At 38.0% G+C, this 15,548-nt stretch overlaps 1 protein-coding gene across 2 annotated transcripts in view; it reads left to right on the top strand.

Moving 5' to 3' along the window:
- LOC124157549 (structural maintenance of chromosomes protein 6) overlaps positions 1 to 15,548 on the top strand; it is a 68,801-nt gene that overhangs the window by 22,235 nt on the left and 31,018 nt on the right. For both annotated transcript variants that reach the window (XM_046532373.1, XM_046532372.1), the window contains exons 8-13: positions 2,533 to 2,679; positions 6,536 to 6,723; positions 10,311 to 10,486; positions 11,072 to 11,206; positions 11,299 to 11,515; positions 12,316 to 12,486. In XM_046532373.1, the coding sequence (XP_046388329.1) occupies positions 2,533 to 2,679; positions 6,536 to 6,723; positions 10,311 to 10,486; positions 11,072 to 11,206; positions 11,299 to 11,515; positions 12,316 to 12,486 (1,034 nt within the window). The remainder of the gene's footprint in view (positions 1 to 2,532; positions 2,680 to 6,535; positions 6,724 to 10,310; positions 10,487 to 11,071; positions 11,207 to 11,298; positions 11,516 to 12,315; positions 12,487 to 15,548) is intronic.

Here is a 15,548-nt window from a genome sequence, read left to right as displayed (position 1 = left end):
TAGCGAAGCCGAAAAGCAAATGCGGGAAGATACAAAAATGGAGAAGGATTTACGTCAGTGCTGCTATTGTCGTCGATGAAGACATGAACTCGTATTTATGCCATAGCTTGGCATTCCCAACGTAAAAAATGCCCCAGATATGATACGCTAATATTTTTTTCGCGTAGGAATTGTGAGGTCTAGGAGCCGATATTCACTTTTTACATTGTTTCTTATGGGATATTATGCTTCGATTAACTTCATTTCGTTTATCGTCACATTTTTCAGGAACGGTAAGTGACCTTAAACGAGGACTCACTGTATGTACCTACTCAGTGCTCTTATAGTAGAAAACCTATATTTAAGTCTTGTACTGTGTTTGGTTAATATGGTGAGATAAATTCAGCATTAATTTAAGTGGAAGTTTTGTGCGCTGGTAACGATTTTAAAGAGTGTGAGGATTTAAGTGATGCCATTTGCATTCTTTTGAAATATGGTAGCAAGATGCTTTTTCTATTTCGCCTTGCTGTCTGATGCTCGCAAGGGTACTTAGGAAGGTAGGAGAGTTATTTTCATTATAAATCCCATTCTCAGATGCTCACAAAGGGTATTAAGAAGAAAGTGAACAAAATGTCCATGAAAATGATTCATTAAAAGTGCATCAATCCCAAATACCAGCCCATTCGCTTTTGTTGAAAATATAAATTAATTTCGAAACCAAACTTCGTGAGTGAACCATGGATACTTATTGCTTTTTGTAATGAATAATTTAGTCAAAGAAATACGTTGTGTTTGTAAAATGACGGAATATATATAATTTAAAATACCTTACACTATTGGAACGCGTAATGTAATATACGTGTATGGGGTAACATTGGCAAAGTTAAATACTGCTCCCACTACCTAAATTTTATGTTTCAAGCGTTTAATCAAACCTTTTTATTATAAAGAACATGCAATCAGAGCGCTTCCACGGATCTAGCGTCAGAGATTATGATTTAAAATCCTCAGCTTAGGCCGAAAAGTGTGAGAAAAAGTCCACCATGTTGCTTAAAAAGTGTCAGTAGGTCCTACCGAGCGTTTGGAAATTGTCGGTAGCTACCGACGGGTTTACCGACAACTGTCGGTGATATAACGACAGTCGTTGTCTCCATGCTTCTGGGTTTCACCGCGTGGATTTTCTTTGCGACGACAGTTTCTCTGGTATTCCAACTGGGATCTTCAGCTCAATTTCAGGATTCAGTTTTTGGTGACTTATATAGTGCATTCTTGGCGCCAATTTTCATGCTGGAGGCTGATTGGACCACCTCCTTTTTTCTCGTATGACCCTCTTCCTTGAGTTGTGGAGAGGGTAGCCATGTTCTCTATTCATGTTTTCAGGTGTCTCGAATGTTTCGATCCTCCCCAGTTCGAGGTGGAGAGCGAGAAGTTGTTCTGAGCACGCGTTTAGAGATCGGCGAGTGTGCTTTACGGGTTCTCGGAGTAACGCCCCGCTAGCTCTTTGTATTATCCTCTTGGCTTGTCTAATGTCAAGGTGATGCTTGATTTGGACATATGTTGGCATTGTGTCCGTAATCCAGCAACGTTGAAGGAAGGCCAAGGAGCACAAGAGTCTCTCTTTTTTCTTCCTCAGCTTTTCCAACCTTCTTGTCTTGTGGTTGACTTCCTCCCCATAGAGGCGCGTGAAGTTGATGCGTAGTTTTCCGCGGTGTTGTCTAGATGATGTCATAGATGTGAATCGTTGGTATGGTGTACAGAATTCCGCCCCTGATCTCATGGACGGTATTCAGAAATCGATACCAATATACAGTCACAATACCTACTTTGTTCCTTTACCTAAAAGTCTGACTATGTGAACATGAATTCCAAGTTTCCCAATTCTGTGGGTAATATATTCCCCGAGCAATACCAAGTGGCCTGCTAGTATCTTATACTGCTGTAGAAATTTCATCTGAGTAGTTAAATTCTAATGTAGGACCTGCTCTGAAGTACTTGAAGACATGACTCACATTTCAGCCAGTCACAGGGAGGTGGAAATGAAAGTAGAGCTCAAGAGTGAAGAAGAATTAGCACATTTTCTCATGGAATGTTTATTTTGCTCTCTTGTGACCGTTAGTGTATAAAAGCCTCTATTTATAATGCATGAAACTGTAATTGTAAGAAGTGGATCATAATGTTAGATTTCTCCTCAAGCATTTGTGGACAAAAATAATTGGATATTGTTCAAGCTTTCAAAATCTGAAATACCTAAGTTTGACTTTTATAACAGCTTAGAAGAGGTTGAAAGTACTTAGTATATCTTGCTGCGAGACTAACTCCATTTCAAGCAGGACTCCTAATAGTATTCCTTTGTTTAAAGCAGGTTTTTTTTACATGTCATTAAGATCTTTTTTGAAGGGAAATAGATTTCACTTCGTTATAAGCAGGACTTTGTTATTAGAAGGTTTGTTGTAAGTGGGCTTTGCTGTGCATGCATGCAAGGCCAAATTTTGTTGAAAATGTTTCATAATTTCTGTATTTTTTGTCCATTTTGACTGATTTATTATGTTCCAGGCCAGCTCCAAACAACATTGAGATCACTTGATGGCCAAGGGGAAGGGTCACTCAGAATATTTGGACCTTATGTGGTTGCATTGAATAGAGAGATTCAGATTGCCTTTGATAGAGGGATTTTTGCTAAAAAGCCTCGGGGTCCACTGGGTAAGTCTCTATGGAGCATACAGTTTCTGTAGTAAAATTACTACTCCACATTAGTTACCTATACAGTAAACTCTTGATTTTACGAAGTCAGTGGGACCGGAAAATTGGCACTTCGTAAAATCGAGTTTCGTAAATTCAAACCTTTTTCATAAGTCACGAAAAAATGTTCGCTTTTGTTTCTTCCGCCGTTTTTTGTCTTTAGTGGTCTTATTTAAATGTTTTCGGTGGTTATTCTCGGTATAAGTCATAGAAAAGACTTTTTGCTATCGATTTATGATGTGAAAAATCGTTAAATAATTATACCACCATAAAATTCCCATTTCTTGTTCATACTTCAACATCAACGATCGCTAAAGAAATTCCCGACCAGTTTAGAAAACGTAATCAAATAATGAATTGCAATGTTTATTATTAGAATTAACAGTAATAAATTTGTGGTTAGGAGCCAATAGCTACTATTAAGTATGCAAAAGATAGATATTTGTTTCTGACACCCACGGAATTTTAGCGGCAGCCGGCCTAACCGCCATTTATGTCGCCCTCTATCGCTCAGTGACGAGAAAAAAAGAAAAACAAGGGTCTTAGCCCGTTTCCAAAATAACCTTCGTAAGTTAATATTTCGAGTTACTTCGTATTTTCAGCAGAATGTGCTCTATTTTCACTGAGATTCAATTACGATCATATATAACGTAGGATGTGAGTATCTTCTGGCGAATATTAGAAGTAAATTCTGTTTGAGTTCTCCGTCCGACTACTGTGTTCCATCATCTTCGCAGACGTTGCCATAAAAGACTTAATTCTTCATCAGGACTGTATTCTTCATACCGGGTGTGAGGTGACCTGTTCATATAGTATGTTTCTCTCCTTTTATGCCGACAGGAGCAAGGTTCCAACCGGAAAACGACAGGAGAAACATCTTACAGTATCGGAGAAATATAGATAGAAACGTTATTATCCACATTGATTGCTTTCCTACAAGAGACGTTTTATCATTTCTCAACGTGGTTAAGTATTGGTTCGCTAGCGTGAATTCCCAAAAAATGACACGCAACAACCTGTACCGTCACCTCATTTAGTTTTCGTGTTCCTTTCTCCGCCATATTGAAAGTTAGGCAAAGGATCATTGACATAGAGAAAAGATTTTCTTAGTTTTAGCACTAAAAAATAGTCGCGCCATAATCGTAAATAAATATAGTGTGGAAAGAGCAAAGAAATTACTTAATTTCATTTGAAAAGTCAGCTGAGAAGAAGAGAGACAATTATAAGCGCGGCACCATATTCCCGATAGTGGAAGATACTTCTTCCGCCTCTCTCCGGTTAATAACTTCCCCCCGTTGCACGTAAAGATGAACCATGCCCTTCTCCACAATCGGGGAACTTTCCCAGTGGGTGGGGTGAATAAGAGTGGGATGGGGATTGCCTGAGGGAAGAAGTGTGGTCAGCACAAGGACTGGTGAAGGGGGCAGGACAAAGAAGGGTGGGGAAATGGCCTTCAGCTCTGCCTCAGTCTACTTTTGGGGGCCGTATTTTTTTGCGACGCACACAAGCTCAGTCTCCTTAGGGAGGGAGTGAATGGGAAATGCTGGGGAAGGAGGGGTTTGGGATGCGTAAGGTGGGTGTCAGCAAGATCAGCCAAAGGCGGCAGGAGGGAAGGGACGGCTTTGGAAAGACAGAACCCCAGCATGGGAGAACGGGGAAGCGCGTGAGAAAAAAGTTCATGGTTAGACTTGGAAGTGCGTCTTCATTACAAGAAGCCTGAAATATAAATTGGCGGTAGATAGAGCCCAGTACTTAAGATATTTAAGTTGTTCATTCACAAAGGCCAATATATACACGAAAAGATATTATGGCGCGGATTGCATGTATCAACGTCCATTTCGGGATGTTATTAATTTCTGTTCCCATTTATAAAAGTAGCAAATAGATTTGAAAGAATGATAATCATGAATAAAAATATCTAAATCGATATCCAAACGCACATGAGCAAAATAGATGAATGTATACATACCGATCCATCGCAAGTAATACCGCTCAAGCTTCTTCCGGTATAGGACTTTAAAATCCTGGATAATGCCTTGGTCCAAGGGCTGGGACTTGCTAGTCGAGTTCGGGGGTAAAAAGAGGACTCGAACATTAGCCAATTTTAGATCTTCCACGTATTTATGAACGGTGGCATTATCCATTATTAAAACAATTTTGCTGTTGTCTCCAGCAATTTTTCTCTGTAGACGTATAAACGTTTGCTGGAAAATTTCTCGGGTCATCCAGCTGTTTTTATTTGCATGGTAAAAAACGGGGAGGGCTTCCAATTTTACATGTTTTAAGCACCGTGGCCTTTCAAATTTCCCAATGACAACGGGCTTATTTTGTCCGTGCCCGTTTGGTTGACGCACAGCCCCACAGTAACACGCACTTTACTCTTTTTCCCCCCATGGCACCTTTGCCCTTTGAAACCCAGGGTTGCGTCAGGTAATGCATTAAAAAATAGCCCAGTTTCAGGGGCCAGCGAGGGTGAGCTCGTCGAGGAAAGGGTCCCGGATTAGGGACCCTTCGAAGTGCTTCGGCGAAAAGTAGTCAAGTAGTCTTCGAAGTACGTTCACAGCAGTGCAAAGGGTTAATTAGGGGTGTACGAAATACTCCGCGCGACCTTCCTGACATGTTAAACTACGAATTATTGTCGATGCTATGTTTACGAACAGGCACGTAAATAGGGGCATAATGTCAGCCGCGATATTTAAATTGAACTCCTACTCCCCCTAAATTCCCACAGTGAGGTTTTTGGCGACCCATTTCTCTCCAAAGTTGCATTATCATTTACGATTTCGCACTTTTGATGGACCACAGTTGGAAGCGCTGATTTTTTAGCTACTTACGCCGGCGTAACTAGTTTTGTTGACAAATTTTTCGCCGTAGTTCGTATAAACGAATGCCATTTGCTCCTAGGGACCGAACCGAGGTTCGTAAATTCAAAAAATTTCGTATAATCGAAACTTCGTATAATCGAATAGCGCCATGTATTTAGCATAGGCTTTTCACCGGGACCGCAATATCACTTCGTATAATCGAAAACTTCGTAAAATCCTGCTTCGTAAAATCAAGAGTTTACTGTATTAATATTTAGCTAATGGTCTATTGATTATTTTCAAATTGTATAAATTTGAATTTTAACTCAGAACAAAATGATTTGCCGGTGTAATTGGCAGTATTCCTGACCAACAATCTTGAGTTTTGAGTTCACAACCAGGCTGACAATGAGCCAAATGATTTCTTATTTTCTGATGAATTCCACCATTAGTGTATGTATAATATATAGTAGAACTTCTTTAGTACGTTTCTGAAAATGAATATGCTACCCAGGAAAACATGCTAACCAGGAAGGAAATAAAGAAAATGGGATTATTGCAATCCGAGGAAAAGTCGTCATAATTATAATTACTTTCTGAAGTTCTCGTAGGATCACCTCCCGGAAACCATTTCACATTTAAATCAAGAAAATTAGCACTAATCTGCCAAAACAATACCATGTGATTGAAAATCACAATGTTTTCATAGATTTCCTGGAGACAATTACATAAAAACGTTGTCATTCTCAAGTTATATGAGACCATTGTCATTTTGTCATCAATTGAACTAGATTATTGATGCTGTTGAAAAAGCCATTATTTTATATTGTGTAATTTTCATTTTTTTCATGTTCTTAATGTTTCATAGCTTAGATTCTTAAAAGCATAATTCTAAGAGTCAACGGATAAGCTTCCAACTTTCTTGATGATAAGTCTTGTGCTATTGGTTCTATCGTGTGTGGTAGTCTTCTGAATTGATACCATCTACATTTACTCTTAATTTTTTTTCTTAGGGTCATACTTGAAGGTCAAAGATAAAAGTTGGGCCCCAGCAGTTGAAGCTATACTTGGAGGTGACATATTGAGGTCCTACATTGTAGATAGCCATAAAGATAGGCTAGTCCTTGATAAATTGATCCAAAAAGTAAGCGGAGGAGCTGGTCGTTCTCCCACTGTGACTGCTACCAGATTTATGGACAAGGTATTTAAATTTTTATTTGGGTTCTTGCACATGATATGTTTGTCCCTTCTTTTATGAGAATGAATTTCACTATTAACTTACACAAGATATGTAATAAATAATACAGTAGATTCCGTTTAATTGGTCCACCGGTTATTTGGGGAAGCCGCGTAATTTGGGCAGATCTTGAAGAACAGAACCCAACAGAGGAATATCCCAGAGTGTTTTCCGCTTAATTGGGACAGCATGCCGCTTTATTGGGCCATGAGTCGGCTACATAGACACTATACTTGCGACGAAATAAAAATTTTTCGTTTTCAGAATACTATTTTTTTATATTTTCCTCCTTTGATTTACTCTTATTTTTCACAAATTTTCCTATTCTTGCCCTATTTTGAAAGCTTTTGTTGTTATACTATCCGCGAGAGGATAGAACTTTTCTTTAATAGGACTTGGTGAAAGACATTCATTTGGCATTGCCTGAGGCTGTGAAAAAATTTTTTAACTAAATTGTTTTAATTTAAAAAAATTATAATAAATTAACTAAACTCGCTGATTTATTAATCAAATTGATAGTTTAATACACTAATATTGCATTGTAAACATTCTTTAGTCTTCTTTCTATCATTTCAACATTTGTTTATACCTACATACAGGATAGTTCACCTAATTGGGGCAAAGTGCACAAGTCCCGATATGTCCCAATTAACCGGAATCTACTGTAGTAATAATGTCTGTAATGATCATAGGTTCCCCCAATTATGATTATTTTTAAGGATGAGTCAGCTCTTAAAATTTTTTGGTTCTCGGCACTGGTCCGGTTCTCCCCCATCAGTTCTCGGTTCTCGATGCACAGTACTCATTATCTGAATTGATGGCAAATTTAAACGAGCAACAACAAGAAATGAATGAAAATAATTGCACTAAAGATCTAAATTAGCAGGACACCTCTGTAAAAAAAAACTTAATATCGTTTCCCTAATTTTATTTGCCAAGCAAAAAAGTTCAAGTAACATGTTGTTAAAGAATAGATGGTCGACCAATATGTCACATTACATCAGTCAAGCAGTGGTTCTTTCTCCTGGTTTTGATTTTAAAAATTCAACATCTTTACCCTATCTCCTTGTGACCGTTCCGACCGGTTCCAAGTACCGACTTTATGCGATTGGTTCTCGATACCGGTTCCACAGGCCAAAAACGGGCAGTACCAAGAACTGGGTACTGGAACCGACCCATCTGTAATTAAGTTTCCTGTATATCAGACAATTACTCAGAGATGGGCAAAATACATGTCAAATGTATTTTAGATACAATATACAAATTACTTTTAAAATCTGTATTTCAAATACAAAATACAAATTACTTCTAAAAATTGTATTTTCGATACTAAATACAAATGTAATTCCAAAATACTATGTTAAAATATGAAATACATGCCTTCACCGAATTTCTTAGCTAATAAAAAATTAAAATCAATTCAAATATGAACCATTTTTGGAATGAGAGGCTCAAACATTCTTATAACGTATTTATAAGTAACTGGCAATCAGACCATTATCCATTGCGAAATGTCTTAAATAAAATGGAGAAAAATGTCTCCTGCACCTTTGGGAACACCATCAGATTCTACAAGTCCCCTCCACAAATTACTCAATGCACAACTTCGTTTCGCAAAATACTACGTTTTGCAAGTATACAAGTGCCTACGGGTGTTACAGAAGTAAATTAAGGGGAAATTTATTGTCCCATAGATGGCAGGCTAATACAGACTCATTCGGGATCCCTGCCATCTCGTTGCACGCTCTTTCTACTTATGCACAAAAACATTACATGTATTTTGATTTTGAATGTTTTTAAAAAATACAAACTACTCTTTAGATGTATTTTCGTTACAAAATACAAATTACTATCAGAAAATGTATTTCCGATACAAATTACAAACTACAAAAGTATCGAAAATACGTATTTCAAATACAGTGGAACTTGGTTAGTACGTTCCTCCTTAGTACGTTTTCCTCCTTAGCACGGCGATTTCCCTCGGTCCGGTACCATCCGAACAAAATACAGGTAAAAGAATTTGGTTAGTACGTTTGAAAAAATTGCGCTTTCCTGGTTAGTACGCTCAATTGCTTGCCGTAACGCAACCCGCAATTCGTTCTCTAGTGTCTTCTTAAGGGTCGCAAACGTCTGAATTCATGATTTAATTTATTATTATTAGCCATTAACATTCTTCCATTCATTCCACATCTCTTTCTTCTACCGTAATTTATCCAAATGCATTTCTAAATTCTTGTGACGTGATGAAAAATACAATGCGGCCATTTTTTGGGAATGTCTGACTATGAAAAACTACAGCCAATAAGAAGCCCCAATTTTCCCCACCCCGAGCTCCTCACCTTCTGTTGCCTTTGGAGCTTGGGAGTGCCCACTGCTGCGCACAAAGTTCATGAGTGGGCAATTGTTGCTATTGCACGAGTTATCATGATGAAGAAATGAGTCTTAACGGTATTAGACAATTCCCACATTATCTAAAACAGTACTGCTCCATAAACTCGACGTCGTGCGTATTTACTTGACTACTGTTGCGGGAGCAGACGATCCTCTGGATCTCCACGCGAAGCTTAGCTTAAAAATACTTGATCTCGGAACGAAAGCAGACGACATTAGACAAATTTTGAAAGTAAATTTCAACTGTTTAATATAAAATTTTCTTGTAATTACGTCGTAATCTAATAATCTTGCGTGTCATCAGTTGATATATCGATCGATATTACAATCGAAATGGTATCATTCCAGAAGCGAATGTCTACGGCTGTTGCCGTAATTTGAAAGTCAATATAATTTTGCCCAATTTTTATGATGCTTAAAAAACCAGTTGACTTACTCCGGGTTGTTGTTATATTCTCCGAGTACGCTGTGAGAAAGAAAAATGACTTGTCTTCGCTTGTCTGAGCTTCACTCGTCCTCGTTCTGTAAATAGATATAGGATAAATCACGGGAGATAGACGCCGTAATCATGAAATCCTCTCCGGGATGTCCATGAAAAATTGCGATTTTTATTCACATGGTAGCGCTCATTTTCTTGATTTTAAATGTGAAAAGAGTTCAGGAAGGCGATCCTATGAGAACTACTGATAGTAATTGTAATTATGACGACTTTTTCACTGATTGCAATAACCCCGACTGCTATTATTTACTTTCCTCGTTAGTACGTTTTCCTGGTTAGTACGTTCATTTTTCGTGGTCCCTTCAGAAACGTACTAACCAAGTTCCACTGTACAAGTATTTTCGATACCGCCCATCTCTGCAATTACTTATACCGCTTATTTTTTTATCGGAGCGCAACCTGGGTTTCAATGAATTATCATCAATATTATTAGGAAACTTATAATGGAATACCAGCCAGAGTTAGTGAACTTTGTCCATCTCTAATTATTTTCATATATTTGGACAACACTTTAAAAAAAAACCATGCCCAGGTGGGACTTGAACCCACGACCATCGGTTTGGCAGGCAAGGACTTAACACCACCACCACCGAGGCTGGCTCAATAACTTTATTATTACATGTATTTAAAGAAATTTTTGTGATGAAATATTAATTTGCAGGTGTATGATTATCATGACTCTGCCGTGCAGTGTCACAGCTATCCCAGTTTGATGGATATGTTGGAAGTGAGTGATCATGTGGTCACCAATTGTTTGATTGACCTAGCCCAGATAGAAACAACACTTTTGGTTGAGTGTCCCAGAGCTGCACGTGAGATGATGAAGGACGCAAGGAAGTGAGTAAAGTGTTTATCTGTATGCCCAAAAGCAAGAAATCATTCACTCGTGGCAAGGCAAGAATAGCTGCACCGTACATTCATAGAGCAGGAATGAAGAATTTTAAAAATAAAATAGAAAGAGAATTTCTCTACTCTGGCAAAAAAGTCCAGCAATTTTCAGCCCCTCATGTCATGTCTGTTATTTTATTCTTGGCCAATTAAAATTTTTCCATTAGAGTCAACCTTCTTGTCCCAGTCCCCTGTCATTCCAAGCCATTTTAACTCAGTCTGCTGAAGCCGTGACTTTTACTTTTTAATGATAGGCTTTTCAGTGTCAGCAATTCATCTTGAGGGCACTGATCTTGTGAGATGTTCAGGGATTGACCGTTGACTTTCTGCCCGTAATCTTCCCATTGGACAAATATTTACGAATGTCATTCTACTGCTCTACTTCGGCAATTTTTATTTAATTTTTGAGAGGTGCCGGTAGTAATTATGGAACTTAGTGTCTATCTTCTACCTATCTTTATCTTATGAATTTAAGATGTTAATCTATCAGAGTGATGTAAAAGGTAATATTTTGCTCTACCAATATTTCCATAGTGTACCAAGAAACTGCAAGAAAGTCGTGACAAAGTCCGGGGATACCTATTATCCTGATCCAAATTACAGATGCTATTCGGGTGATGACAGGACTCAAGCTAAGTTCTTACAAGTGAGCGTTGAAGATGCCAAGAGGTATGTGAAAGTGAATTCCTTTGAGTGTTAGCACTCCATTTGTGTTGAAGCAATCATAACTAACACTGTATCGTAAACTCCTCTATTTGTAGGGCAGCCACATCTGAAATTAATAACTGCCGTAAATGGGCAGAGAACACAACTTCACAGAAAAGTACTGTGGGTAGTCGGATTAAGTTACATAAGAGTGAAATTCAGGCGGCTAGGAAAGTCTTGGATGAGCTGAGTAAGCGAAAGTTAACCATCCGGCAGAAGATAATGGACTTGCAAGAAAATGATCCTGTTGATGCCAGCCAAATTACTTTTTGGGTATGACATTTTGAATGCCTTTCAATAATGAAGCGTATGATTAATTAATTAAATATTGGCTTTCCTTACTACCAGTTATGAAGTACAGACATCAGAGTATTGCTGTGTGCTCTCATTTAATGTTTTTTCACCATAGAATTGTGAACCAAGAAAACCCATATTGTTCTTTCCTAACAATACTTACGTATGATTTAGTAGTATACTATTCAGAATAGTGCTGTATACAGCAATTGCCAGCAAAAACATTGATAGTCACCTATTATGAATGTCTTGTTGAAGCAAGGTACTTATTGTTATGGCAAAATAATTGGCCCTATTCATTGTGATGCAATATATCTTGGTTTTATGTGTCTCTCCTTCACATAATCTCTATAATCATATATAAATACTGTTTTAAAGACATGAGAGTAAAAATTGAGTAGTATTCATGTGTGGTAATATGCACGCTGTGATAATTGATGAAATTTACACCAATAATAGGCAAAGTGAGCTAAATGACAGTACATATTTAGTATTGTACAGAAAATACAAAAATGCTTAATTGATCACTCTCAGTCATCGTAGGTAAAAGCTGACTTTTCTCTTTACATGAATTTTTCCCCCTGAAAAAACTTCATTTTCACATTATCTGCTCCAAAATATTTTAAGTTTAAAAAATCTCAGTATCATTGATCAGAAGATAACGAAATGGTGCGTGAAAGAGAAATGGGAACGGCCAATTGACTGCCCTTGGTCATTCTAGTGTTAATAATACATTTATAATTTATTTTTCTAAAATGATTCATTATTCATGCATGTAGATACAAGAAAGAGATACCTTGAAAGCCGATCTTGAGAAAGCAGAGGAACTCTTCAGGAAATCGAAGGAGGAAGCACAAGAAGTTGAAGCAGATTACAAGAAAATGGTCAATGAATATAATGCATTGAGAGAAGAATCAAAGAACAAAGGCCGGGGAATAGATGCGATTGTTGTAAGTATTTTTATGCTATTCCTGCCATTATCAAAATGCTTTTGAGAGATTTTATTTCACATCCCATATTATTTTCAAAAGCCGACTAAGTTCTCTTAGTGTTGAAAGTGTTTGAAAGCTCTATGGTTTACCATTTCATGTCCATTAAAAAACAACTTATCCATTGCTGTGAAAATAAATTCTTACTGTGTTGGCAAAAAAAGATTTTCTTATGTTGGAATCATATCATTTCATCCTCTCCTAAGAAATAGGTTTTGCCTTTGAAATACAATGCGTATGTTACTTGTAATAAAGTCTTTAAAATATTTTTCACGTGCCCTTGTCAACTGTTTGTACTCTTTTCTCATGTTCGTGATTGATCAATAGATTGAGTTGCAGTAGTCACTATTCGAGAAAGGTCCCTGATAAATTTAGTGCATATATTTGTGTATATTAGGGATGAGTCGATTCCAAATGTCGATTCTCGGGCACGGAAACTGAATCGAGAATCAATCGCCTAAAGTCGATTCTGATTCCATCGATGCCAGGAAGATAAATGTTTTGAGCATAGATGATAAGCTTGGGGCTTCCACACACCTAAGCGGCCGCGGTGTCAGCCTTGCCCGCATGGAGGATACGCCCGGCACGCGGGTGCTGCGACGAACATGCCTAAGGCCTCGGAAACATGAAAATGTCGGCAAGAGCGACTAACCGACGAACCCTGAAATGACGTGTGTTCAAGAGCAACTCTCAGAGAAAAAATATTGGAAACCACGGAATCGGGAAGCAATGCATGTGTTTTTAGTTCTCTTATTAACTGCTGGTCACGGCAAATCAAATTATTGCGACTACAGTGGAACTTGGTTAGTACGTTTCTGAAGGGACCACGAAAAATGAACGTACTAACCAGGAAAACGTACTAACGAGGAAAGTAAATAATAGCAGTCGGGGTTATTGCAATCAGTGAAAAAGTCGTCATAATTACAATTACTATCGGTAGTTCTCATAGGATCGCCTTCCTGAACTCTTTTCACATTTAAAATCAAGAAAATGAGCGCTACCATGAAAAACAATACCATGTGAATAAAAATTGCAATTTTTCATGGACATCCCGGAGACAATTTCATGATTACGGCGTCTATCTCCCGTGATTTATCCTATATATATTTACAGAACGAGGACGAGTGAAGCTCAGACAAGCGAAGACAAGTCATTTATCTTTCTCACAGCGTACTCGGAGAATATAACAACAACCCGGAGTAAGTCAACTGGTTTTTTAAACATCATAAAAATTGGGCAAAATTATATTGACTTTCAAATTACGGCAACAGCGGTAGACATTCGCTTCTGGAATGATACCATTTCGATTGTAAAATCGATCGATATATCGACTGATGACACGCAAGATTATTAGATTACGACGTAATTACAAGAAAATTTTATATTAAACAGTTGAAATTTACTTTCAAAATTTGTCTAATGTCGTCTGCTTTCGTTCCGAGATCAATTATTTTTAAGCTAAGCTTCGCGTGGAGATCCTGAGGATCGTCTGCTCCCGCAACAGTAGTCAAGTAAATACACACGACGTCGAGTTTATGGAACAGTACTGCTTTAGATAATGTGGAAATTGTCTGACTCATTTCTTCATCATGATAACTCGTGCAATAGCAACAATTGCCCACTCACGAACTTTGTGCGCAGCAGTGGGCACTCCCAAGCGCTCCAAAGGCAACAGAAGGTGAGGAGCTCGGGGTGGGGAAAATTGGGGCTTATTGGTTGTAGTTTTTCATAGTCAGACATTCCCGAAAAATGGCCGCATTTTATTTTTCATCACGTCACAAGAATTCAGAAATGCATTTGGATAAATTACGGTAGAAGAAAGAGATGTGGAATGAATGGAAGAATGTTAATGACTAATGATAATAAATTAAATCATGAATTCAGACGTTTGCGACCCTTAAGAAGACACTAGAGAACGAATTGCGGGTTGCGTCACGGCAAGCAATTGAGCGTACTAACCAGGAAAGCGCAATTTTTTCAAACGTACTAACCAAATTCTTTTACCTGTATTTTGTTCGGATGGTACCGGGACCGAGGGAAATCGCCGTACTAAGGAGGAAAACGTACTGAGGAGGAACGTACTAACCAAGTTCCACTGTATGAATCACCATCGGAGAAATCATCTAGACCACCAAATTTAATGTATAATAGATTGAAATATGTATATTTTATTTTCGAATGATACTTGAAGTCTGATGATAATAAAAACGTGCAGAGAGCGAGTTTTCCTGTGAAAAAATTCTTATAAATACGCGCAGAGAGCGGTTTTTTTATATAACTTTTTCATAGACTAAAACGCATCTGCATCAATAATAAAAATTTAGACACATTCGCGTTTTTATAGCCCTGTTTCATCAATGCAACCCTTGAAAAATGTTGATACTTGCTTGGCAAAAGCCTCCGGGCAGACTCGACAGGTTGCGTTCTTCCGCCACTGCGCACCCGCCAGGCTGCTCTGGTATACCATATGTATGGACGCAATGAACGCTACATTATTTTCAAGCCACCGTGGCCAAACGACAATGTAGCCACCGCGGCTATTGTTATTTCTAGGGATGGTCGTATCGGTTCCAAAATCGCGGAAGACATCGGATCTGGATCCAAAATTTTAAATAATAGCTTCAGTGAATGCAGCGCCTCATAGGGTTGGAAAGAGTTCCGATTCTCTCTTCGAATGCGCTGTCGCATGCGATTCTTGTCCTATTCATGAACTGTTTTGTTTTATAGCTCTCACAGAGGTTACATAGCAGAATTTAAAAAAAAATACTTTTTAAAAAAATTATTAAAATGTGTATAAAACTCTAAAAAGCATTCCTTTGAATGTATATACCCATAATAAACTTGAATAATTACAGTGAAACCTCAGTTAGCGAACGCCTTTGATAACTAACAATTCGGATAACGACCAAAAATTCGGCAAAAAATTTGCCTCGGATAGCGAACAAAATTTCGGTTAGCGAATAGATGTGTAGCAGCCATGTTTGTGCTCGGCGCTGTGCGATCCCAAATTGATACAAAGTAAT

Source organism: Ischnura elegans, chromosome 4 (assembly GCF_921293095.1).
Source record: "Ischnura elegans chromosome 4, ioIscEleg1.1, whole genome shotgun sequence".
NCBI classification, from domain to species: Eukaryota; Metazoa; Arthropoda; class Insecta; order Odonata; family Coenagrionidae; genus Ischnura; species Ischnura elegans.
This window is presented reverse-complemented; position numbering and strand designations above follow the sequence as displayed.